The 24,636-nt window shown below is 39.3% G+C and overlaps 1 protein-coding gene and 1 pseudogene across 1 annotated transcript in view; one reads left to right on the top strand and one right to left on the bottom strand.

The window, feature by feature from the left end:
- Positions 1–24,636, top strand: part of WIF1 (WNT inhibitory factor 1) — a 68,155-nt gene that overhangs the window by 37,138 nt on the left and 6,381 nt on the right. The window contains exons 3-7 of the mRNA XM_049625912.1: positions 4,065–4,173; positions 13,164–13,304; positions 14,567–14,662; positions 16,082–16,177; positions 20,113–20,208. Coding sequence (XP_049481869.1) covers positions 4,065–4,173; positions 13,164–13,304; positions 14,567–14,662; positions 16,082–16,177; positions 20,113–20,208 — 538 coding nt within the window. The remainder of the gene's footprint in view (positions 1–4,064; positions 4,174–13,163; positions 13,305–14,566; positions 14,663–16,081; positions 16,178–20,112; positions 20,209–24,636) is intronic.
- Positions 10,560–10,990, bottom strand: LOC125919304 (60S ribosomal protein L35a-like; annotated as a pseudogene).

Here is a 24,636-nt window from a genome sequence, read left to right as displayed (position 1 = left end):
GCCAGCGTGAAGGGCCTTCTGAGTTTATTCCATTTTGCTGCTTAGATGATGTCTTCATCTCTTCTGGAAGGAACAACCTTAATAGTCAGCCAAGTTGCTTGGAAGCAACTTAACTTGCTCCAGCACTCAACTCCTCTCTTGATAATATTTGGGTGTCTTTTATACTTCTCCATGAAAAGAAAATTTACTGCATGGCAAACCAGGCCAGCAAGATTTTTCAGCGACTTAATTTAGAAGTGAATTATTCTCCTGAATAGGCCCATTCTTTGTTTGAATACAAGGCGATCTTTTCATGTGTTTCTCAAATAAGCACCCTACTTACCTCTACCTGAGTCTCCATTAGTGTCATTTAATAAAACAAAATGTTCTTTTCCCTAATAGAGGTTTCATGCTCTCCAATATGCCACCTCCCTATTAGAGTTCATGCTCTGAGTTCCTTTTATCTAAGTAATAAATCTACAATCTCTGAAACTTGTTCCCAAACTTTAAAGCAAGCTCACTGTTCTTTGGCCTAGATGTAAGTTTTTTTTGCCCCCAAATAAGTTTTTCCAGTGGAGAGGTTTGGGACCAAGACTGTTTATTATATTATAAATAAAGTAAAAACAGAAAGTCCTGTCTAGAACTGAAAATATGACATTATAAATCTATCGCTTATTTCATCAGCCATTTTAACTTTGAGGGAAATATTTTAGCTATTTAAGTTAATACTTAAGTTAAATGAGGAATATATGTCATCTCTACCACACGGTGATGATAATCTATCTGTAGAAATATTTATATGGTACTCGACGTTTGGGTAGATCCGTTTATAATGACAAAGTGAAACTTTGAAAGAAGTCAGTGTTAAGATCAGAGACAAAGTGTTAGTCAATTTCTTTCTTCCTTTTTTTCTTCTTTTTTTATTGTGCAACTGCAGCTTTTTTTTTTGTTAATGTTTATTTGCTTTTGAGAGAGAGCCGGAGCATGAGTGGGGGAGGAGCAGAGAGAGAGGGAGACACCGAATCCAAAGCAGGCTCTAGGCTCTGAGTTGTCAGCACAGAGCTTGACGTGGGGCTTGAACCCCTGAACCATGAGATCATGACCCCAGCCAAAGTCGGATGCTTAACCTGCAGAGCCACCAGGCCCCCCAGGTTGGTCAATTTCTAAGTAGTTTCCACATTAGGATTTTTAAGAAGGCAATGAAAACAGTAGATAGGCAAGCCCCTTTAAAAAATATATACCAAGTATGAAGGAAATTATATATTTCAGAAATTATAGCATCATTATCATCTTCAGAAAGAAAGACGAACAAAAAAAAAAAAAAGCTTTCTCTAGAAACTGCCTATTGCCAATAAAAATCCAAGTAAGAAACTGTTTTGACCAATTCCTGCCCTATGATATAGTCTTAGATTTGCAGTAGAAAAACTGATACTCACTGATTCTCAGAGAAATCAAAGGGACACCCTACAACCTCTAGTGTGAAATTCATTATTGATAAGAATGAGAATGTTGGCTGTCCAGACAAATCCATTAAACATCATATTGAGCAGTCATGCCAAGGCGAATCACAAACTAATTAGCCAGCCTACTTAACGTGGCCAAACTCAAAAGCAACAACAGGAGACCCAGTGGCTCTATGGAATTGTTTCTGGACCCTGAGTAAAACTCTCAGTTCCACATTCTTTGAACATCATCAAAAGTCTTTGAAAGACATGTTCAGAAGCTACGTTCTTAGTAAATGTTGTTTTCTTAAAGCAAGTACGCAAGCAAGAGATTTAAATCCAATTGTTACATGAGCACAGCCTACATAGAAGTCCAAAAAAAGAATATTTCATCTGTGATCAGAGAATTATTCAAACGGAGCCAATGATTATCATCATCCACACAGAACTGAAAGCAGGATACATAATAAATGTTTGGTTTTAAATAAATGGGTTTATTTCACTATAAAAGGCAAGGAACCCCATGTAGAAAATTTGGAAAAGAGGGAAAAGGAAAAAAATCAGTTAGCATCCATCATACACAATCATTGTTTTAATATTGATGGCTAGTCTTTCATCCTTTTTCTTAGTAACACACAAAAAAATTAACTTAGTTTTAATTATATTTTTATTAATTCTCTTTTAAAGTATATCACCCATATAGAGGTAGATTTCATTTATAAAGTGATGGAGCTCAAAGATAGAATTATGAGCAGCAAATGACGACCTGTTGAATGGTATTTGAAGCAATCCAGCCACTGAAATGTTTTATTTTCAGCATGTTTGTGTTCTGTCCACTCAGCTCTTTCCCATCATTATATGTACTGTTACTACAAGTGTTAAACGTTGGGACGTCATGTGCATTACGCAGGTGTTTGTTATGTTATTGTTGTTGTTATTACTGTACTTAATAATGCAAATAAACCAAAGTTATGAATTATAAGGGCATGTATCACTAAATCCTTTCATAATGCCAACTAAAATATATTTTAGAACCAAACGTCAAGTGATAAACATTATCCAGTAAAGTGTAGAGGGAAGTGCAGCTGGCAGAGCCATTTAAAACACCTGGATTCATGAAACACTATCTGAGAAGTAGCCCACTTTTAAGAGTTGTCGGTTTACCACAAGGTCGGAAATAACGTTCTCTTTTTCAAAGGAATTCATTCCAAATTGACTTACCTTTCCTGATGACACTTCTTTCCTTCATCAGACTTGCAGTCCTCTGCCTTTCCTCCATCAGGGTAGGAATTGACTCTATCCTCAGGGCCCTCCTGGTGAATGAATTTAATAAAATTAATTCATGAAAGTTTGTTACCAAGGACTCTTCATGGTGGTCTTCTGGAACACTGCCACAACCCAAAGAAGGGGCCACAGTGGGAATTTAGTCAACTAAGGTGCTTCTTTTGGTCCAGTGAAACCAGGAAGTGTTTTCCAACACGCTGCAAGCATAGCCAATGTCCCCATAGCAGCTGAGATCACCCCTTTGCATTATCATCCTCCTACAAAGTCCTTAACACCTAATACATTGATTCTATGACTTAGGACAAAAAATTGTGTGAATGTCTACCAGCTATCTCTTAATACCCTCCATACTGGGAAATAAATTTTATACTGAATATAAAGAAAGGCCATATTCTTTTTTAAACTTCTTTGTAACCCATATTCATGTAATTAATAAGTTAGTTAATGAACCCATCCAAATTCTGTATATCTCTACAGATAACTGCAGAACCACTCAGCTTGCCTCTCATTTTGGCATCTACACTATTTATTGATTTTTCTTTAATCCCAAGCAAGAACACGTTGTTTCTATCACAAATCTTTTGAATAACCCAGTTGAGAATCAGTTAAGCATCAAAGCTCTCCAGTGAGATCAGACTTCACTAGTTTCAGTGTTTCATGGATATTCAAGTAGGAGGAATTATTTTTTTCTACTAGACTTAGTGGGAAAATTTAAATGTTTAGAATGTAAAATTTTATCACTCGTTGCCATATTGCGGCCGTGGCTTTTGCACTTTTAGGCTTTTCTCTCCATAATTAAATTGAGACATTAAATGTAATCCTGCCAAAGGGAATGGTACTGAAAAATAAATCTCAACAGCAAAATCATTAAATTTTGCACTTTAATATCTTCTTTTGCCAATAAGTTACTGCTTTCATTTTCCCTTAGATCTTACAGCTTTCCAAATTCTGATCAAAAGACTTAAAGAATGACCCAAGAAGCCGAAGTGGATTGATTGTGTAAGGACTAACAGTTGCTTAATTGTTTCGACACCAGTTGTTTCCTCAAGAGCATGTTTTTCTCAATTCTTTTAAAAGACAGCAACTAAGTAATATTAAGCTAAAAGGCTGCCTTGTGGATATTTTGGATAGGTGTCATTAATGTTTTTAAAGCATCACTTCTCTCCAGAGTCTAATTCCTAGAGTTCTAAAATCCAGAAGGACGAGTTTTGCCTACACAATTTTTTGGATGTCATGTGCTCCACCAGAGTTCCTATAGTGAAAAATGTCACTTTCCCTTCAAAGGAATGACCAGTGAAGAAATGCCTTCTCAAGCTCCGTGGTTCCCATGGTACTGATTGTCATTGCCTTTTGTTGTAGGCAGAGTACTTCTATGAATTCCTGTCCTTACGCTCCCTGGATAAAGGCATCATGGCAGACCCAACTGTCAATGTCCCTCTGCTGGGAACAGTGCCTCACAAGGCATCAGGTGGGTGGTCTTTGCCTCGGAGGAAGGTTTACATTTAAAATGTAATGGGAATGGGAATAATATTTAAGATCCAGAAGTCGCCCATCAGAGGAATGAATTGTGGAATGTTTTCCTGAAGAGATCTGTTGATTTGAGGGCAGCTCGGCATGTTCCTGTCTCCTTTAGGCAAAACATTAGGACAGGAGTAACTAACTGGCAGTTTTATGATTTCCTAAAGACTCTACATAGCCCCAGTTGGTAAGTGGCCACAGATTAAAGAAAGTCACCATATGAGATATATCTGGCCAATAAGTATGAAAAAAAAAAGTGACTTGGGGCAGATGGAATCCAATCAAGAGAAACATCCTCAAAATGAGCATTGTATTAAATAGGAATTTGAAGGAGAGAAAAGACATGGAAAAATGGAAGAAAGGGGTTAATATTTGAGAGCTTATCACCCTTCCCTGCTAAGAAAATATAGCATGGGTTATTTGTTTAGAGCTTTCAGCTTGCAAAATAGCACTTCATACATTATCTAATTTGAATTCTGGGAAGGAGTCAAGGCCAGAATTAATGCTCCATTCTACAAATTAGAAAATTCAGGCCTATGAGTTGTTACGGAACCTGGTCTGGATCACCTAGCGGAAGAACCAAGCACTTGGAGATCTTGGAAGGCAGGAGGTTTATTTCACACTGGTGGGCTCAGAGGAGATCACTCCTGAGGTCTGAGTCCCCAGCATAAGCATGGAGGACAATTTATAGTCATTTACTTCCACAATAGTAATTTGGCATGCAAGGCAAGCAAGGCAGGAAGAAGAACCTGGAAGGGGAGCCTTTGAGCGGGGTCTGGAATTCCCTATCAGCCCTATCGGCCATCTTATAACATAATTTTTTCCCTATCAGAGCCTTCACTGACTTTCCCAAAGTCATATATGAGTAATAAGCAATGGAGCTGAGACTATAGCCCAGGTCTTATAAGACTTTTAGAAAAGTACAGAGATCACTTATGTTAACGTGTTCAAACACATGTTCATTTCCTTCTAGTTTATGAATATATATTTTCCCATGGTTGTGATAATATTACATATTTGGTTTTGCACTGTTTTTTTTCTTACCATTAACATTTTAACATAAGCATTTTCCCATGTCATTTAGGTTTTTCCAAAGTTGTTTTTAATGCCCTTATTATCCATTTTATGAACATCCCCATAATTGGTTTACTCATTCCCTTATTGTGTGTTACTTAGATTGTTTTCAGGGTTTTCATACTAGAAATATCACAATAAACATCCTTTACAAAGTACTAGATGGTCACTGAGCAGACAACCTGCTCGTCTTATCCCCCATGACTGCCAACACACGGCCGAGCACAGAACAGGCATTCAGAAAATACTTATTGGACTAATGTGTATACCAAAATCTTAGAGCTCATCTCATTATTTTGTTAAAATAAATTCTTAGAAGTACCATTCTTATGTCAAAGGACATGAACTATGAGCATTTTAAAAGGCTTTTAGAACAAATTGCCAAAATGCCACATTACTTTCCACACAGGCTGTGCCCCTTTGCCCCGGCTAGCAGTGTGGGAGAGTGCCTGGCTCATTGTAACTTCATCAGTATGGGTTATTAATCACATCAACTATTTTGCTGACTTAAAAAATGAAAAGCGTTTTCTTGGTGTTCTTTTCATTTGTTTTTTTAATTTCAATAGAGGCAGAAGACATTTTCCTGCCTCTATTAGACAATGTAAAATGTCTGTGTACTATGCTCATTTTTATATTTGAAATAATAGTGCTCTTTATTTTCAAAGCTCACTGTATTTTAACTATTTATACTTTATGGCATATTTTTCAATTTATTATTTAGTTTTTTTAAGATGGCGATATGCAGAGTCTTTAAAATCCTATGTGGTCAAAACTATTCTTTTCTTTGTCACTTTTTCCTATTACTTTTATGCTTGGAAGGTAACTCTTATTCCAGAGAGCTGGTAAGTGGTAATTTATGATGAGGTTTTTGGGGGGTGATAGTGGGGTTTGCAGGGTCTGGAGCCAGTGGCCAAAGAGAATTCCTGAAGATGTCTTTGGTGCAAAAAAAAGTGATGCTGGTGTGCCTGGGTGGCTCAGTCGGTTAGGCGTCCGACTTTGGCTCCGGTCATGATCTCATGGTTCATGAGTTCAAGCCTCGCGTTGGGCTCTGTACTGACAGCTTGGACCTTGCTTCGGAATCTATGACTCCCCCTCTCTCTCTGTCCCCTCCCCAGCTCATGCTCTGTCTCTGTCTCTCAAAAAATAAATAAACGTTAAAAAAAATTTTTTTTAAGGTGATTTTATTGAAGCATGGGGACAGGACCTGTGGGCAGGAAGAGCAGCCCTGGGGCCATGAGGAGAGACTGGTTATATACTACGGGGTTGGGGGAGGTAAAGTCCGGGGGGAAGTTTCCAGTGAGATTTTCATATGCTAAAGAAGACTCCCAAGACAGTGGAGGCCTAGCTATTGTCAAGCTAAGGTGGTTTTCCCTGGAGCAAAACATTAACATTAAGACAGTAGGGAGTTCCTGGAGAAGCATTTTACTCTGCTTGCCTCAAGTATTTGTCAATGGGTTGCAGGCTATAAGGAAATTTAGTTCTGCCATTTCCTTCTGCCTTTGTTTCCCACATCAATTTACACATGCTTCTATTATTTTATCAAAATTTGTTTCGGTAGGAGTAAGAGGCTCTAACCTGAATTATTTTCCTGAGTAATCAGCTTTTCCAGTGTGATAGGATGAATTGTTTCAAGATCTGCTTTTTATTTCACATTATGTTCTTCTGTACATTGAGTTTTAGAGCTTACTATTTGTTCCAATATTGTCATATTTTTAGTTTTATGATATTTTTAAATAGCTGATATCATAACCCTGTCCTTTAAAAAAATAGTCTTATTTTTCTAGAGGAAAGTTAGATTATCTTTGATATCAAATAAAAATCTCATTAAGGGCTAATATAAATCTATGCAATAATTAGGGAATCGGATACCCTTATAAAGTCCATTTTCAGGTTGCGGTTATCAACTACTTCCAGTGGATCTCTAGGATCACATCCCAGCATTGGAAGAGTTGGGGACTAAATAAGCAGAGTTTTTCCAATTTCCTGCCATAGGTACCAAGGTGGGTGGAGACAGCAAGAGTGTGAATCTGAGTTTCTCTTGGGTCATCCCGGTGCTGTTGGTATAACCAGCAGTCCTCCCAGAGTATTTACCTCCAATCCAGATGGGTTTGGAGTTCTAGGAATCTCCTGTGAAGGAACGAGGACTTGGATTCTGGAGATAAACTCACCTGAGATTTGTAGCCCCAAGGATAAGGCTATCCCATTCCAGATACATGGATATCGCTATTCCAGGCAGATGACATCGCTACTGCAGTCGCGTATTACTGCACAGAGACGAGGGTGTTCTTCGAGTATGGCCATTACTCAGCCTCGTGCCACATCTCCTGCTGTTTCTTTCTAGTCAAAGATGATTTTTTTTGTATACAATTTTCTTGATCATAGGTTTTAGTCTTTCTTTTTAGAAGCACTCACGAATGAAACAAATACATAATATATCTCTCAAATGCCATTTTATATTTAAACATTTTTCCTTTGTTGTTTCCTGATTATCAGAAGAATACAGGCTCATTTGTAGAGCACTCAGAACGTATTCATTAATTACAGTTACACCTGCGCAACATCCAATAAATCTTCCGTCTCTGGATTTCCAATTTCATGCTTGTATCCTAATTCTTCCCAGTTTTGTTCATTATAGTGTCTAGTAAAAAAAAGCTTACTAAATTTCTACTTCTTAGGATATTGAAACAACCACAATTTGAATATATGATGTGGGAATATTTTAATACTCCACGCTTAGGTAAAACTTTAATTTCTAATAATCTAGAATCCTTATAAATAATAAAATTTAGGGGGGAAAGTGAATGATGCTTTGGAAAAGGTGGGACGAAAAAGAATAAACCTTTTTCTGGGACGAGGTGACTTATGCGAGGTGACTTGTGACTCACGCGCGTGCACACACACACACACACACATATAAACGCAGATACACCGCATATACAACCCCACCCCCACATACATAAGGTTTTAAAGGCAGATGTAGGATTTGTTTGCAGAAATGCAGGTGCACTAAGTTTATGGGAATTTTAGCCCATTGAAGGGCAGTTATTCATTAGCCTTATTAGCTCAGTCCCCACAGTAGGAGCAGTAAGGGTACCTTGAATTATTAAAAAGTAACCAGATCAGTGTGTCTTTGCTCCTAAACATCCAGGTAGTATTCATTATTCTACTGGTCTATTTTATACCCTCAAGCTGCTAAGTTGTTCTTTTATCACCCAGACTCCTCTATGCCTGAACATTGCATGGAAAAGAAAACTCTTGATCTTTAACAATTACGAAGTGCCTGCCTTCTGGCATCTGAAGAAAACAAAAACAGGAAATACAGACTGCAGGCTGGTTCAGTAAAATTGGATAACCAAAAACAGTTTCCATGAAGCCAAGGCTCTGCCTCTTTGAAAACTGTTTCTGTCATACCATGAAACCAACAGAGCAGGCCTGTTTCTCAACCAAGACTTCCAGGAATTCCATGTCTAGACATTTTGGAATAAGTGCTAATGCTGGAGGGACCATCTTCTCAGTGACCCCAGTCTTTAGCAGAACGTGAAGCCAGGGAAGGTGCTCAGTATTTAGTGAGAGGATGAATGGCTGTCAGCACCGCTTGGCCCACACTGATGACTATTTGTGTGGTCGCGTATCAGTCTGTGGTCGTGTGGGGCTGAGGATAAGCTCTCGCCCTCTCTCGTCTCTTCCCTTGTATGGGCAGCGGCTCCCCTGACTGACCGGAGGCTGAGGGCGTGTGAGCGCCATACTCCTCTGAGTGTGGGAGAAGCATGCAATCAGAATGCGTTTGCTGTTTACTTCTGTGTGAGAGTTAGTTTACGTGCAATCAATCAGTTGCACATCAAGGGTGTACTTGGATGCCACGTGAGTTATGTTCAGTCTGCTTTAGTTGTTCTGAGTTTTAATTTACCTCGGTTTCATTATACAGATGTGCTGAAATTCACATCTGGACGGATCTCATCTAGCTTTTGGTAAAAGTAGCTTTCTACTCCTATGCTTGTTTGTTGCAAAAACACAACGTAACTTTTACATTTCTATTATTCTTTGGATGTAGAGTCTGCTTTTTCTGCCTTAGAGATCTCTTTTTCTTTGTGTGTGTTTTTCTGCATGCACGCCGTTAATGTCTTCTTCTCCGTGTCTCCCACTGTCTGTGGTGAAGTTCTATTTATGTGGAAGTGTGTGCCTGTGTGTATAAGGTACAAGGATGTGTCTCCCACAAGGTCTTTGTGTCTGCCAGTGCCTAGCCTGTGACAGACAGTATGCCAAGTGCTGAATTTACAAAAACAAATAAGATACAGTTCTCTTACTGTCTCTGCCCCTCCCCCACTCACACTCTGTCTCTCAAAAATGAATAAATGTTAAAAAATTTTAAAAAATCATATTAGTCTTACTGCCAAATAAGGAAATTGAGGCCCAAAGGATTTAAACCCACCCTAAATCATTCGGTCATAGCAAGTGCAGTTCTCTCTCAGATCCTTATTTTAAGCATTCGGCAATATTTATGCAGAAGACATTTATGCATCTGTTGTGAAGTTAAAATACAGGCAAATTGAAATTAGATGATAAAGGTCAATACCCAAAGAATCCAGTAGTTGCAGACCCAAAACAAACACCGAAACTACTTTCAATTCCAATTTAAGTCTCTGGTTTTAAATGTTTAGTGTTTCTTTTTCTGGATTTTTAGGTGATTAAAATGTTACTCTCACAAACTGTCTTCAGACCAAGTCCCTGAAACGTAAATGTCGCAAAAGGGAGGTGGTTTTATTTGTCCTGTTCTCTAAAGTATCCCCAGTGCTTGGAATAGTGGCTGGCACGTTAGTAAATGCTCAATATTTGTTAAATGGATAAACTGTATCTTGACTCAAATTTGCAATTAACCGCTTAAAGAGAAAAATTCATCTTGAAGACTCAAAAGAAAGTTACTTGTGTTGTGTTTTCCTTGTGGAACTTCTATGGGATTTTGCATCCTTGGTTCTCTTTCCTGGGATTGTTCAGAACCATAGTTTTAAGATGACCACAGGCCAGGGAAACCTCTGCATATTTCTTTACTTTTCATTGACTCAGAGGTCACGTTAGCAGATCGCACACTTTTATGTGAGCACTCCAGACCTTCTAGATCCTCCCCGTGATGACTGGAGCCTGTGAATATGTCATAATTTAAGCATATTTATAAATGGTTTGCTTTTAGCACATTTGAAAATATGTGCAAGCAAGTAATTGGGTTTTTTTTACAAGAGAACAAATCTATACCTTTATGTATTTACTTTTCAGTTAGTTCAAATCCTTGAGGGGTACAGCATCACACAGATTCTGTGGCCAATGGCTTTAGCAGGAACGTTGCTTCAGAATTTGGCACAAACCATGCCACTGTTTCCATGAGCACGAGTTACTTTTCCCCAGATTACTCTGGTTTTATTCGGTTTGTCACCAGGAGTCACTGTGTTGTTCTTTGCTTTGTACACATGAGCACATCTCTTGCCTAGACAGAATTCAGTTTCATCTCGAGCATAAACACCTTCAATTTTAAGAAGAGCTGTGTGCTCCCTCTGGGTCCGGGGACCCCGCTTATAGCCAGCAAAAATGGCTTTGGACCACAGCCTTCCAGACATATTTGTCGTTTCAGGAGTCCTGTTCCCAGCAGGCCTCCACGGGTTCCAAGATGGCGGAAAGAGCAAGCAAGTAATTATTTTTAACTGAACTTTCCATACATATAATAAGGCATTTTTGATATTTAATATCCAAAGTATGTTTTGAAATTTGACAATGATGGGGCACTTGGGTGGCTCAGTCGCTTGAGTGTCCAACTTCGGCCCAGGTTATGATCTTGTGGTTCACGAGTTCGAGCCCCATGTTGGGCTCTGTGCTGACAGCTCAGAGCCTGGAGCCTGCTTCGGATTCTGTGTCTCCCTCCCTCTTTCTGCCCCTCCCCAGCTCGCACTCTGTCTCTCTCTCAAAAATAAAAGCATTAAAAAAATTTTTTTAATTAAAAACAATTAAAAAAATAAATTTGACAATGCTGATAAACAGAAATGAAGATGAATTTACTTACAAGGATCTTCTCTTCCATGCCAAGATTCTGAGAGTTAAACTAAAAGTGAAGTGCCTTTTTTAAAGAATTAAGTGGGCTGCAAAGTGGAGGCTTGAAAAAGGTCCAGGAAAAAGACGCACCTGGAAAATAATAGTTTGGATGATAACATGTGGGGAGAAAATTCTAAAAGTTTTATCTTTAACAATCCTTTCAGTTTCTTCTATCTGTTTGTGTTTGAGGGCAATTATTGGCCTACCCATTCGGGCAAAAAATTCATGAGAAAGGTTAACGAAATTTTAGAATTGAACACAACGAAAATGCATTGGAAGAGTAACAATTGAAAGAAATTGCCAGCTCTTTTGCTTCTTTTTGAAATGGAAATCCCTACAATGGATTTTTGTGTTTTGTAAATTGGCATTTTCATGTATAAGATTTCCTTAAACCAAGGCTTTCAGCGGGGACAAGTTTACTTTAGAACTGCAGGCACAATTTTGCTTTTCTCTCTCTTTTTATGTCTATTAAAATGCCCCTATTTCCTTTTTACCATTTAACAGATTAGTTTGCAATGGTCAGATCTCCAGATTCAAGAGAACTGGGAATCCATGTTATTTTGAGAAAGGCACAGTAATAAACACTGACGGTGGCAAAGCCTTACGAGGGGCTTTTGATTGCCAAGCACACTAATAAGATTATATGGCCAGCTTGTGTGCAGTGCCTTATGGGAGAACAAGCCAATTTCCAGCTCATGTCTTCTTATACATCTAGGGGAAAGTTTTATGAAAACTCTACAGGGAAAGGATTTTTCTTGGTTTGGTATGATTTCCCTAAGCTTGGCAGTAACCATAAGCTGCTATCTGGAAACAAAAGGAAGTAAAATTTCAAACGTATATTTATAGCAATATTTCTTCCTATATATAAGGAAGAACTAGAGTCTAATGGATCAATTAAATCACCCTCATCCAGTGGATATGTTATGATAAGCTAGTGGATTTTAGAAATTTACACAGCCAGTCTCTTAGCCAATGACTTGATCCAGTTTCCACCCACTTACTTGTGGGCACTCCACAATTGGTGCCCTCCTTGCCCTCTCAGTACACCATCATCTTTGGCCGCCACTCATTTGCTAAGTCAACATGATACACCCCAAGTGATCATTATACTCCCAAAAAGCAAATGGCTCATTTTTATGAACCTAAATTATTAGGTATAAGTTTGTGAGATTATTTCATCACACCAAACTCTCTTCTAGATCCCAAGATATGGACACATTTTAATATTAGCCTAAGAAAATATTAGCTTCACTAACTCAATCCAATAACTGGAGTCTAGTCTGCATTGTAGGATATTTCCAAAGAATATATTTTGTCACTTTCAAGCACACCGAGCTTGAAACTAAAGCTCGTGCCTATATGGGACTTTATTTTAAAAATTCTGGAATACTGTTTTTAAAGCTCTTTTTTGGATTATATGGAGGCTGGTAAAGATGCCCACAAGTTTCTTGCTGGCATCAATCTGTGCTGCCTATTTGCACCTTTAATTTTTAGAGAAAATCTCTTTTTCAAGATAGTACAAGCCCAGACTAGGAACAAAATAACCCCAATTCCATATCAGTAAGGTACATATTAATGCATTATTCATTCTTTCTCCACCCAGCATGATGTATAAATTCTTCGGAGAATGCTCATATGATCAAAATACAGTCTCTACTGTGGTGTAGATACAAGAATATGAAATAATGAAATAGGAACACGTTTGCTTTGTTCTTTGTCTCTCCTACCAAGATGTCTATATAACTGGAATCAACTAAATAAACTGTTTCTCTATACTTGCTTTTTCTTTAGTTGTTCAGGTTGGTTTCCCATGTCTTGGAAAACAAGATGGAGTGGCAGCTTTTGAAGTGAACGTGATTGTAATGAATTCTGAAGGCAACACCATCCTACAGACGCCTCAAAATGCTATCTTCTTTAAAACATGTCAACAAGGTAATCAGTGATCATCATCAAGAAAAGGCTCATAAAACTTGCAGGTGTGATGGGGAAAGAAAGAAAGAAAGAAAGAAAGAAAGAAAGAAAGAAAGAAAGAAAGAAAAAGAAAAGGGAAGGAAGGAAGGAAGGAAGGAGAGAGATGGGGAAGAAAGAAGGAAGGAGGAAAGGGAGGGGAAGAAGGGAAGGAAAGGAAGGAAGGAAGGAAGAAAGGAAGAAAGAAATAAAGAAAGAAAAGAAAAAAGAAAAGAAAAAGAAAGAAAGGGAGGGAGGGAAGGAAGGAAGAGGATAATTTTTTGGTATAATTATAACCACACTAATGGCAGGAGGCTGGTAACCACGGGGTCCAGTATAGTACTAAGACAGACTTTCTCTGCTATGATCCCACTCACAATTTTGGGAACTCCAATACCCCTTCAAAAGCCCTCTCTTCTACTTCTCTCCTTCCCCTCTTCCAGCATAATCTTTGGGAGTCCCCAGTCTCATAGCAAGATCACCAGTCATTACTAGCAACTACCCCTTGTCAAGGCAATACAACTCTTATCTGCCACAACTGCCACAAGCTTGGTGCGGCTGACTTCTCCAGAGCACAGAGTGCCACCATCACACCAGCAATCTCTGCCAGGCATAGGCACCTCACCCTGATGCCCACTTAAGCATGAAGGCCTAGATTTTTTTCCCATCCTGATACAAGCTTTTCCAGCACAGAACTTAAGCTCGAGAGGCTTTCAGTACTCTAAAGATGTACCAAGGGATGTCTGGGTGGCTTAGTCGGTTAAGCATCCAACTCTTAATCTCAGCTCAGGTCTTGATCTCAGAGTTGACAGTTCAAGCCCCACGTTGGGCTCCATGCTGGGCGCGAAGCGTACTTTAAAAACATAAGTAAATAAAGATGTACCAAAAGGTCATTCTGCCCTCTGAAAGTGAATATCGTGGGCAATTCCATTCATTTTATCTCAGGGTGAATCTAAGAAGGTACAATAGATTGATAGGTGGGGACGAAGGCAGAATAACGCTTGCTTTGCCTTCCTCCATTGAGCCCCCCGCTATTGTAAGTGGGATTGAGAGAAACAAAATCTTACTTTGATGAGGATTTAGTGAAGGACAAGGGGTACAGAGAGAATGAGGTAGAAGTTATCAGTATTCAGTAGATTATGATAATCAGTGCACAGGGGGGGACATCAGCACTAGCCTCTTCATGCCCGCAGTTAATTCCCCCAACACAGTTTCAAGGGGTGTAACCTTGTTTCTCTTTGGTGAAGCCGAATGCCCAGGAGGGTGCCGAAATGGAGGCTTTTGTAATGAAAGACGCATCTGTGAGTGTCCTGATGGATTCTATGGCCCTCACTGCGAGAAAGGTACAGAACGACAGAACCCAACCACCCCCACTTGCTTGCTAATGAAATGGGCGTCACACCAGAGCCCCACATGTGCTTTTTTAACACATTCAGAAAAATCGAAATTATTTTTCTGGTCATAGCATAAGGATTGGTAAAATCTTAAAAAAGCCACAGAAGAGCAAATGGAAAGTACTTCTAGGAGTGGCTTTCTGTTAAATCCGATATATGGTGACAGGGGCAGAGAACCTTAGCAGCGTGTCTACATTCTTTGTGGCCACTCCCCCGCCATCCTTAATTCACTATTATATACTTTGGCATAATCTTAAGAAAGTTCTCCTCCACTTAAATTGGGTTTAACAAGCTAATATAATGACTGATTTGACAGTGTCTACTGTAATAAAAAGTACCTTGATTCACAATTAAGTGTATACCTGAGTTATGAAGTTGCTATAAGACCAAAAAAAAAAGAAAATTATTTGTACTATAAATATATCTATCTCAGTAAAATTACTATTCTATGAAAGAGTTAAACAAGCAAGTTGTATTAACCACAGGATGCTTAAATACTAAGGGTTTCTTTGGTGAGAGTAAGCAAAGTCTTTTTCATCTTTGAGACATAAGAATTTTTCTTGTTTGCATATATTTTGGAATTAGAAGATCTAGGAAAGAGGGCAGGGGAAAATATTTAGTCTTAAGAAGGCTACTTCTTAGTCAAAGTAATGATTCTAGGCAAATTTTAATCAGGCGTTGAAATGGCACAATTCTAAAATTCTCATCTATTAACTGGTTAAAAACAACTGATTTGCAACACATAAATAATGTTAAATATAGCAAGCCTGTGGGGTGCCTGGGTGGCTCAGTTGGTTGAGTGTCCACCTCTTGATTTTAGCTCAAGTCATGATCCCAGGTGGGATGGAGTCCCACATTGGGCTTCATGCTGAGTGTAGAGTCTGCTTAAGATTCTCTCTCTCTCTCTCTCTCTCTCTCTCTCTCTCTCTCTCTCTCTCCCCGTCTTCCTCTGCGCCTCTCCCCTGCTTGTGCTCTCTCTCTCAAATTTATATATATATATATATATATATATATATATATATATATATATGTCAAAGCTGTATCTCTACAGACTTTAGAGTCAACCACAAAGATAAAAAATGAAGAGCTCTTGGGGCACCTGTGTGGCTCAGTCTGTTGAGTGTCTGACTCTTGATTTCAGCTCAGGTCTTGATCCCAGGGTCATGGGATGGAGCCCCGAGTCAAGCCCCCATTGGGCTTTGAGCTGAGCATGGAGCCTGCGTAAGATTCTCTCTCTCCCTCTGCCCCTTTCTCTCTCTCTCTCTCAAATAAAATTTCTAAATTGTAGAGCTGTTGTATTAATGATATTCCCAAAATGGCCCTTCTCAAAACCCCATTTGACCTTAATCGGAGCTCTCTCTCTATTAGCCCTTTGCACACCACGGTGTATGAACGGCGGGCTCTGTGTCACTCCTGGGTTCTGCATCTGCCCACCTGGATTCTATGGAGTCAATTGTGATAAAGGTAACAGTTTCTTTTTAAGAACAAGGTTCTTTTTACTTTCTAAATGTGCAGTCAAAAGGAATATATTTAATATATTATCACTCTATATAATAGCTCTGTGAATAGAGTGTAACACTTTGTTGGCTTCTGTAACAACTTTAACCCCAAATTCTAGTGTAGTTCCACACAGTAGAAGTTTGTTTTCTCTCCCAGAATGCTCCAGTGCAGGAAGCCCTTCTCCATGCTGTGATTCTGGGGCCCAGGTACCTGACATCAGTCGTCCTCCCTACAGCTCTGGAGCTCTCTGAAACCAGCCAATGAGCAGAGATAGGGACTGGTGTAGGCACTTCTTTTTTAAAAAAAAAAAAAAAAAAAAAAAAAGCTCTGTCCCAGAAGTGATCCACAAAACTTCCACATCTATTCCATGGAGAGGTATGAGCCCTCACGGTCCTACCAGAGTGCTGGTCCCAGATGCAGCCTGGAGAAATGTCATCCCTGTCTGGACAGCTGTCTCCCACGGACGACTTTATGGGAGAGGAGTGTGGATTTTGTGAACACATAGCTTTCTCTGCCATATGGGGTTTTGGTATGTCCTAAATAAATTCTATGGGTGAGCTTCTAAGACTGAAGTGAAACAGCCTGCTCCCCATTTCCTGACCTAGAAGCCCACTGACCCCCAATTTAAGGACCTGCTCACAGATGACATCCCTGAGAGATGGTTTTCCCTCTGCCTATGATGCAGCATCATAGCCAGTTTTTCTCTCAGAAAGTGGGTTCAAACTTGGCTGTAAAATATTGAATGATCCATACACTTTACAAGATACCTGTCTGTTTTGCCCAGGTCACATATTTTATGGGAAAAAAAAATTAATGTCATACAAAGTGTATGTAATGAAATTATCCTGGTGTCAAAAAGGCTAATTGCATGAGCGGGGTGCTATTTTTTAAAATAAATATATGCCATGAAGTAAGAAGATGTGCCTTTTTGAGAAGTGTCTCTTGAGTGATAATACAGTTAGCACCAGTTAAGATGGAAATGAACAGGGGAGCCTTGGTGGCTCAGCCAGTTAAGCTTCCATCCACTCAGATCATGATTTCACGGTTCCTGAGCTCAAGCCCCGCATCAGGCTCTGTGCGGTCTGTGCAGAGCCTGCCCCCACTCACATTCACTCTCTCTCTCTCAGAAATAAATGAACGTTAAAAAAAAAAAGGATGGAAATAAACAGATTTTTTCAAAAGAAGGACAAGCTAAAGGAAGAATCCCTCAGCATGAGTCAGAATAATAATTTACTTTATATCCAACAGCCTCCTGAGATGTGGAACCTTTTATCTATTTCATTCTCAGATGGGCAAAACGAGGTTTACAGAGCTTCAGTCTCTTGGCCCAAACTCACATCTTCTGTCGTACCATGTTGCCCCTCAGGCTACCTGTTTCGGGTCCCTGCTCCTCCACAAGTACCTCTGTGTCTAGACTGATAAAAGTTGGTCTCTCTGTGGGTCATACTTTTCCCGTCTCTAAAATGGGAATTAAACCATTGCCCCTGGTCCCCCAGCCCCAAAGCTAATTGAGAGAGCATGTGAGACCATCTCTGCTTTTTATTTTTAAGCGATCCCAAACTGGAATATTGGATTTAACACTATGTCGAAGTTTGTATTCACAAAGATTAAGCGCTGATGACATGATAAGAACAGCTAGTGAGTAAAAACAAAACAAAACAAAACTATTTGTCTAAATTTAGCATTCAGCATCTCTGCTAATTCAAAATTAAATTCCTCTTGTCACAAAACGGTTGGGAAATACAGCAAATCCTTCAGAGATCTGGATGAAGCACTCCTGTATGAACAGGTTTAAAGACACCATTTGGGAGGCCTGCTTACTTAGATGTGGCTGTTCTTGGTGTAGTTTGCACAATGGAGAATTAACTGCAGTGTTTTTCTGATGCTATAGAGTCACAAACACTGCATGGTCACTGTTGAAGGAACATATGTGTATTCCAATATGTTTTACATTTTGTAATATTTTACCTTTCAGATGAAAGATTTTCCCTACTTGTTAGACTCTGGTACTTTTTATTATTATTATTATTATTATTATCATTATTCTTTTGGAAAGTCTGTTGAAATTCCACTTGGTCTCACTGGAGATCGGGGAATATTAAAAAAGAGTGGTTTCTACTACCTCAACAAAAAGATGCATTTATCATCCAGGAGGGAGTATAGAGCTTCTGAAAAACAGTTTAATTACTGGCACGGAGCTAGACCTTTGCACAACGTATTTGAAGAAACATGAAAGATTAACTTTCATTGGCTCTTGGGACATCTGTTACAAACTTTAGGAAATGAGTAGTTAAGCACTGGCCCAGCATACCCTCAACCCCAGTGAAAGTTACTTGGTGTCTCTGATTCCTTTTCCTAGTCAAGAATCATTGACTATCAAGAGAAGGCTGTAAAATATTATATAAATACTAACAGAGTGGCCAGATTCTTTAACTAGCTTTGTCGTTATCCCATAACTTCCAATTAAGCTCCCAGGTTCATTGCATTCTATTTGTTAGTAAGGGATAGTGCCCAGCCAGCTCTGGCCAAGCAGACCCTGATCCTGATGTTTTCTCTTCTCTTGTTAGTTCCCCAGGAGAAACAGGGACAAATGGGGAGATAGAGTCACTCTCGCAAACCTAACAATACTAGCAGCAAGTAGCAAGGAGAAAGCCCAAAGAGCTGGTTGTCCTAAATCCTAAATTCTGTACCCAAATGCTGCTGTTCCCTTGTGCATCAGGAGGCTGGATTTTGCCAAAGCGAGTACAGCATTGTCTTTAGATGGGAGATACTTATGATTTTAAACAAAAAGCTTTATCCTCTAAGAAGCATGATATTTGCAGAACATGCTGATTGGCCTTCTTTCCACAAAGAAAGCATACACATAACTTTTGGATCTCCTTTCTGATTTTCCTACTGGAAGCTTCCTTCAGCTTTTGTTCATCTGTAGCCCACTTTGGCCTGTTCCATATAGGACAAGAACAAATTGGCCATATAACTGGAATTGCTGAGAATCCAAGCTCTGATTTTAATGTCCTTTATAGAATGAGCCAACGTGTCTATTTTTAGATACTTGTTCTCCCTTGTCCCCATTTCTGTCTTCCCTCTATTTTAGGTTCCAGTGAGCAGTGAAATTCCAGACGTTGACATGAAGAGAGGGTTTAGGATGAATCACAAACAGTATGACTTTTACCTGGAAAACCTAGTTACTTGGACTCCCACGATAATCTGTCCAACTGGGTGCTGCCACTTGCCCACCTATAGGGTCTCATGAGGACTAACAGGCTGTCCTTTCCCGAATACTAGGACTCCTTCCTCCAAATGTCATAAAAGTTAATTATTTAAAAAAAAAAAAATCCCTATTATATAAGATGAATCTCTGAATTCATATTCTGAAAAGGAAAAAAGTTGCTTTCTTTTTTGCCAGATCCTAGTACTTAAGGCCTGTCTCCCTTTTATCTATTCCAAAGCAAGTTTTCTCCTTTTTCCGTCTTCTTTTAGCTTAAAAAATACTTCGGGGAGTTTATAGTGTTTCTTTTTTTAAGGGCACAGATATTTACAAGAAAATTAAAAAGATAGCTTTTTAAAAAAATTTACACACCATGCCTTTTTTCTCCAAGATATAAGCCTCTGGGGGAGGATCATATATAATGTGTGTTTTCTCCTCTTGTTGGAATCTGCAAATGGGTCAGCGATTGGTTACAATTCTTGGATTTGCAAAGCCGCTTACTTGATTAAATAAGTAAAACATGCTCTATATCTTGATTGATGAAGTATCACATGAGTGTTTATGTAAAAAAAAAAAAAAAAAAGCAGATGCCCCAGAAGTATCACCTAAATTTAAGTGAAGTTGGATTTTTTTTTTTTTTTAAAGATTTAGCCCACTGTCTAATGCAATACCCTGTTATCCATTCTGATAGCAAACTGCTCAACTACCTGCTTTAATGGAGGGACCTGTTTCTACCCTGGGAAGTGTATTTGCCCTCCAGGACTAGAGGGGGAACAGTGTGAAATCAGTGAGTATTGACCTTCTGCATTCTCTTTTTTTCTGGGGGGAGCTTCAAAACCCCATCTAACCCTATCATCTAATCAGTGAGGAAGCTGAAGCCCAGAGACCATGAAGAGCTTATCTAAGGGCTCAGGCCAGTGGTTCCTTAGCCACCATTCACTTAGGCTAAAGGTGGGGGACGGGGGCCGGGCAGAGGGTGCTCAGATGACTCACAGCAAACACTCTGATGCCGTCTCATCTGGGCTTGGGGTGTTTGGCACGTTGCATTGCTTCTTTTTAGTGAGTTTGTCCCCTTCTTGTTGTGCAGAACCATAGTTTCAGCCTGGAATTGTAGACCCGAGTTTTGGGACAGGTGAATGTGTTTATCTACCTGCAGGCATAGAGTTTCTTCCCTGCCATTCACTGCCACATTTCTTGAATCAGACTGAGCCCAGTATCCCACCTAAGAGAAAAGGACAAGTTCAAGAAAAAGGGGAAAAGGGTGCGCAGCAATAAAAAAGAACAAACTAATAGCATACACAACATGAATGAATCTCATCAATGTTAAGTAAAGGAACGAGGTACAAAAAAGTGCAAACCGCACGATTCCATTTTTATGAAGTTTAAGAACAGGCAAAATTAATGGATGATAGTAGAAACCAGGATAGTGCTCAGGGGCAGAAAGGAACTTTATGTGCTGCCAAAAATGCTCGATATCTTGACTGATGAAGTATCACTTGAGTGTTTATTTATGTAAAAAAAAAATAGTTGAGCTGTAAACTTTAGATCAACGCAGTTATGCCTTCACTATGTGTTTGTCATGCTTCAGTACAAAGAAAGAAAAATGTAAGGGTGGAATGTGGTAGATAATCATTGTTTTCAGAATCAGGATATCAAACTGCTTATCCTCCTGGCTCTGCCCCCTGCCGGCCTTGCAACCCTCAGCAAATCACTGAAGCTCTCTGAAACTCAGAAAGGAGCCAACGGCACCCTAGATTGCTTTAGGATCCAGAAAAGAGATGACACCAGCACTCCGTTCAGGAAGGAGCAAAAGGAACATGAGCATGTCTGCTACGGGTGCCGTGTCCCTGCTTTTCTGGAAGCTCTGGAATATGGCATTTTCATTTCCAGCTGTATCATATCTGTAAAATACTGCTGGTTAGTACAGCCATGGTTTCTGAAGTTGTAGTAGGCTCAAAATTAAATAATATTGACTTGCAATTTTGACTTTCAAGCTCTAATTTGTTTGTGAGTTTCTGTACTTTAGTGAGTAGTAGATGAAGTAACCGCTTTTTTATAGAGTTCAAACGAAATACCTCTGAAGTTTCCATAGAACATGTAATGGATTGTCAGGATGTGGTTTCTGTTCTTATTAATTACCCTGCCCTGATAAAGATATCTCTGAACTAACTCCCCTCAAATTTCTTTTTCCATTCTTGCTCTCAGACTCCACATACTTAGTTAGATCATATTTAGGAATCTTTGTTCATGGGCTCATTTCTCTTTATGTAAATACCCTTTCATGCTCTTGGGTTTACGACCTTTCCATTGGCAGAGACAATGATTTCTATTTGTTTTCCCCCCGCTAACTGCACCCGAAATGTAGGCCTTTGAAAGCTCCTGATTATCCCTATCACAAGTTATGCTCAAACCCTTCTAGGAAGTGTCCTGTTTCTATTATAAGAACCAAGAAAATATGGAAATAGGTCTTGACTTGATAAGTGCCTCTAGTATAGTAGAGACAAAGAGTTGAATTATGAATTCTTATTTTTAAATTGAGATATAATTCACATACCATAAAATCCACCATTTAAAAATATGCAATTCAGTATATTCATGAAATTGTACAGCATCGCTTCTGTCTCATTCTAGAATATGTCATCACCCACAGAAGAAACCCAGTACCCATGAGCAGTGACTCCCTATTTCCCTTTCCCCAAGATACTGGAAGCTACCAGTCTACTTTCTGTCTCTTAAGATTTTCCTATTCTGGACATTTCATATAATAGAATCACACAATATATGTCCTTTTATGGCCAACTTCTTTCACTTAGCATGATGTTTTTGAGGTTCATCCATGTTGTGGCATGTATCATTACTTCCTTTTGATTGCTGAACAGTATTCCATTACATATATATGTCTGTGTATGTATATATGTATATGTGTGTATGTATACACACACACACACACACACACACATACACACATACACACATACACTATTCTTTTTAAAATTTTTTTTTTAACGTTTATTTATTTTTGAGACAGAGAGAGAGATGGAGCATGAACGGGGGGGAGGAGCAGAGAGAGAGGGAGACACAGAATCAGAAGCAGGCTCCAGGCTCTGAGCCATCCACCCAGAGCCCGACGCGGGGCTCGAACTCATGGACCGAGAGATTGCAAGATCGTGACCTGAGCTGAAGTCCGACGCTTAACCGACTGAGCCACCCAGGCGCCCCTACACATACGCTATTCTGATGTAATTTATATTTTCGTTTCCCCTGACCTCTGTCAGGACCGATATCGTCTCAAACTTCACTTTGACTTAATTTGAGATACTCTTGCCAATTAACTAATAACATCATAGTTAGAAATATCTGGATGTACATAGTATACATTTGGTTTATCTTGTTATTTAAGGTTCATAGATATCCCAAGAATCTTCAGTGAACTTTCAGGTAAAAAGTTTAGGGGCGCCTGGGCGGCTCAGTCGGTTAAGCGTCCGACTTCAGCTCAGGTCATGATCTCACGGTCTGTGGGTTTGAGCCCCGCATTGGGCTCTGTGCTGACAGCTCAGAGCCTGGAGCCCATTTCAGATTCTGTGTCTCCCTCTCTCTCTGCCCCTCCCCTGTTCATGCTCTGTCTCTCTCTGTCTCAAAAATAAATAAATGTTAAAAAAAAATTTAAAAAAAAGTTTACATGAATTATTTATACTGTATTATAAATGGTTTTTTAAATAACTTAATGGGTTCTTATTATCATAAAAATTCTCTGTATAAAATTTTCCTTATAAAAAATTTAGAATACTGAATAAAACAGTTCAAAGTCACCCATAATCCTAAGACCCAGTGATGATAGTTGTTGACACTTATCATAAACCATTTTAATCCGTTTTCTATGTGAAGCAGAGCTCCAGTTTTAAATTATCCTGCAACCTGATGGGCAGAGGAAGTTTAATGTCCTTATTTTGTCAATCCGTAGCTCATTGTTCTCACTGGACTCATCCACTAGTTATAATAAGAACGCTGATTAAACAGTCAAATCTGTTTGTCTTCAGGCAATGCTTAGTCTGTTTTAGGTAAAAATGTGGTGTCATCTTTCAAGTTGACTCACTTTCCCCACTGTCTAATGGATAGAATCTCTTGCAAAATACTCTCAGGAAAAGGAAGTCGATATTAAAGACACTTACAGGATTCTGAATTTTTTTTTTTTTTTAGTTTTTTTTTTTTCCAGTGTTTTTTATTTATTTTTGGGACAGAGAGAGACAGAGCATGAACGGGGGAGGGGCAGAGAGAGAGGGAGACACAGAGTCGGAAACAGGCTCCAGGCTCCGAGCCATCAGCCCAGAGCCTGACGCGGGGCTCGAACTCACGGACCGCGAGATCGTGACCTGGCTGAAGTCGGACGCTTAACCGACTGCGCCACCCAGGCGCCCCCAGGATTCTGAATTTTAAAACGATCACACCTTCGTGAGATTCATAAGATTTGGCTTCATAAGATTTGATTTGGAATGGCCTTCAGACAGCCATCTGCAGTCACATTTCGACTGTGTGATAACCAGGAGAGAATGTCCTTCCTGGCTGTGGTGAACCTGAGGACTCTCCCTTCCCTCTGACCAAGAAAATAAAAATACCCATGGAGTCAATGAAAAGTCTCTCTCTGCCACTCATTCTCTGTGATATCCCTGTCTACCAAATTCACCTTTCATTGAATGTGAGGAATTTTGGGCTCACCCAGTATTTCATAATAAGTACTATTGTTTCTGCCACATAATTATTGCCCCACATCTTGTTTATTTGAAAAACCCAAGTGCATGACAGAGTACCATGCTATCCAATTTTGTGCATATGATGGGGTCAGATGCTTCACTGATGCAAATGAAAATTCAGAATTCGGTATTCTTTTCCTTTAGGTAAGAGTTGGGATCTTGACCACATGGTAAATGCTATTCTTTGTATACAAACCTAGCCAAAAGGACCCTTTATATTTCTAATGGTTAGTGAAAAGGTGGTATTCTATGATTAAGGTTATTTTAATGCCTGTTTCTAGAACATCCCTGTGTCAGAAAAACCTGTAGATATAATGGCGTTCCAGGTTTTCAAGAGACTCTAACATATCAATATTATGTCTATATTGTCTCCACTAAATGCTGCTTTGACCAATTTATACATGAAGAAGGTCCTTTCGGGTAAGTTAAAAGAGAAGCAAAATAATTTGCACATGGAATTCATGTGT

This window comes from Panthera uncia, chromosome B4 (genome assembly GCF_023721935.1).
Source record: "Panthera uncia isolate 11264 chromosome B4, Puncia_PCG_1.0, whole genome shotgun sequence".
In the NCBI taxonomy this organism is placed as follows: domain Eukaryota; kingdom Metazoa; phylum Chordata; class Mammalia; order Carnivora; family Felidae; genus Panthera; species Panthera uncia.
This window is presented reverse-complemented; position numbering and strand designations above follow the sequence as displayed.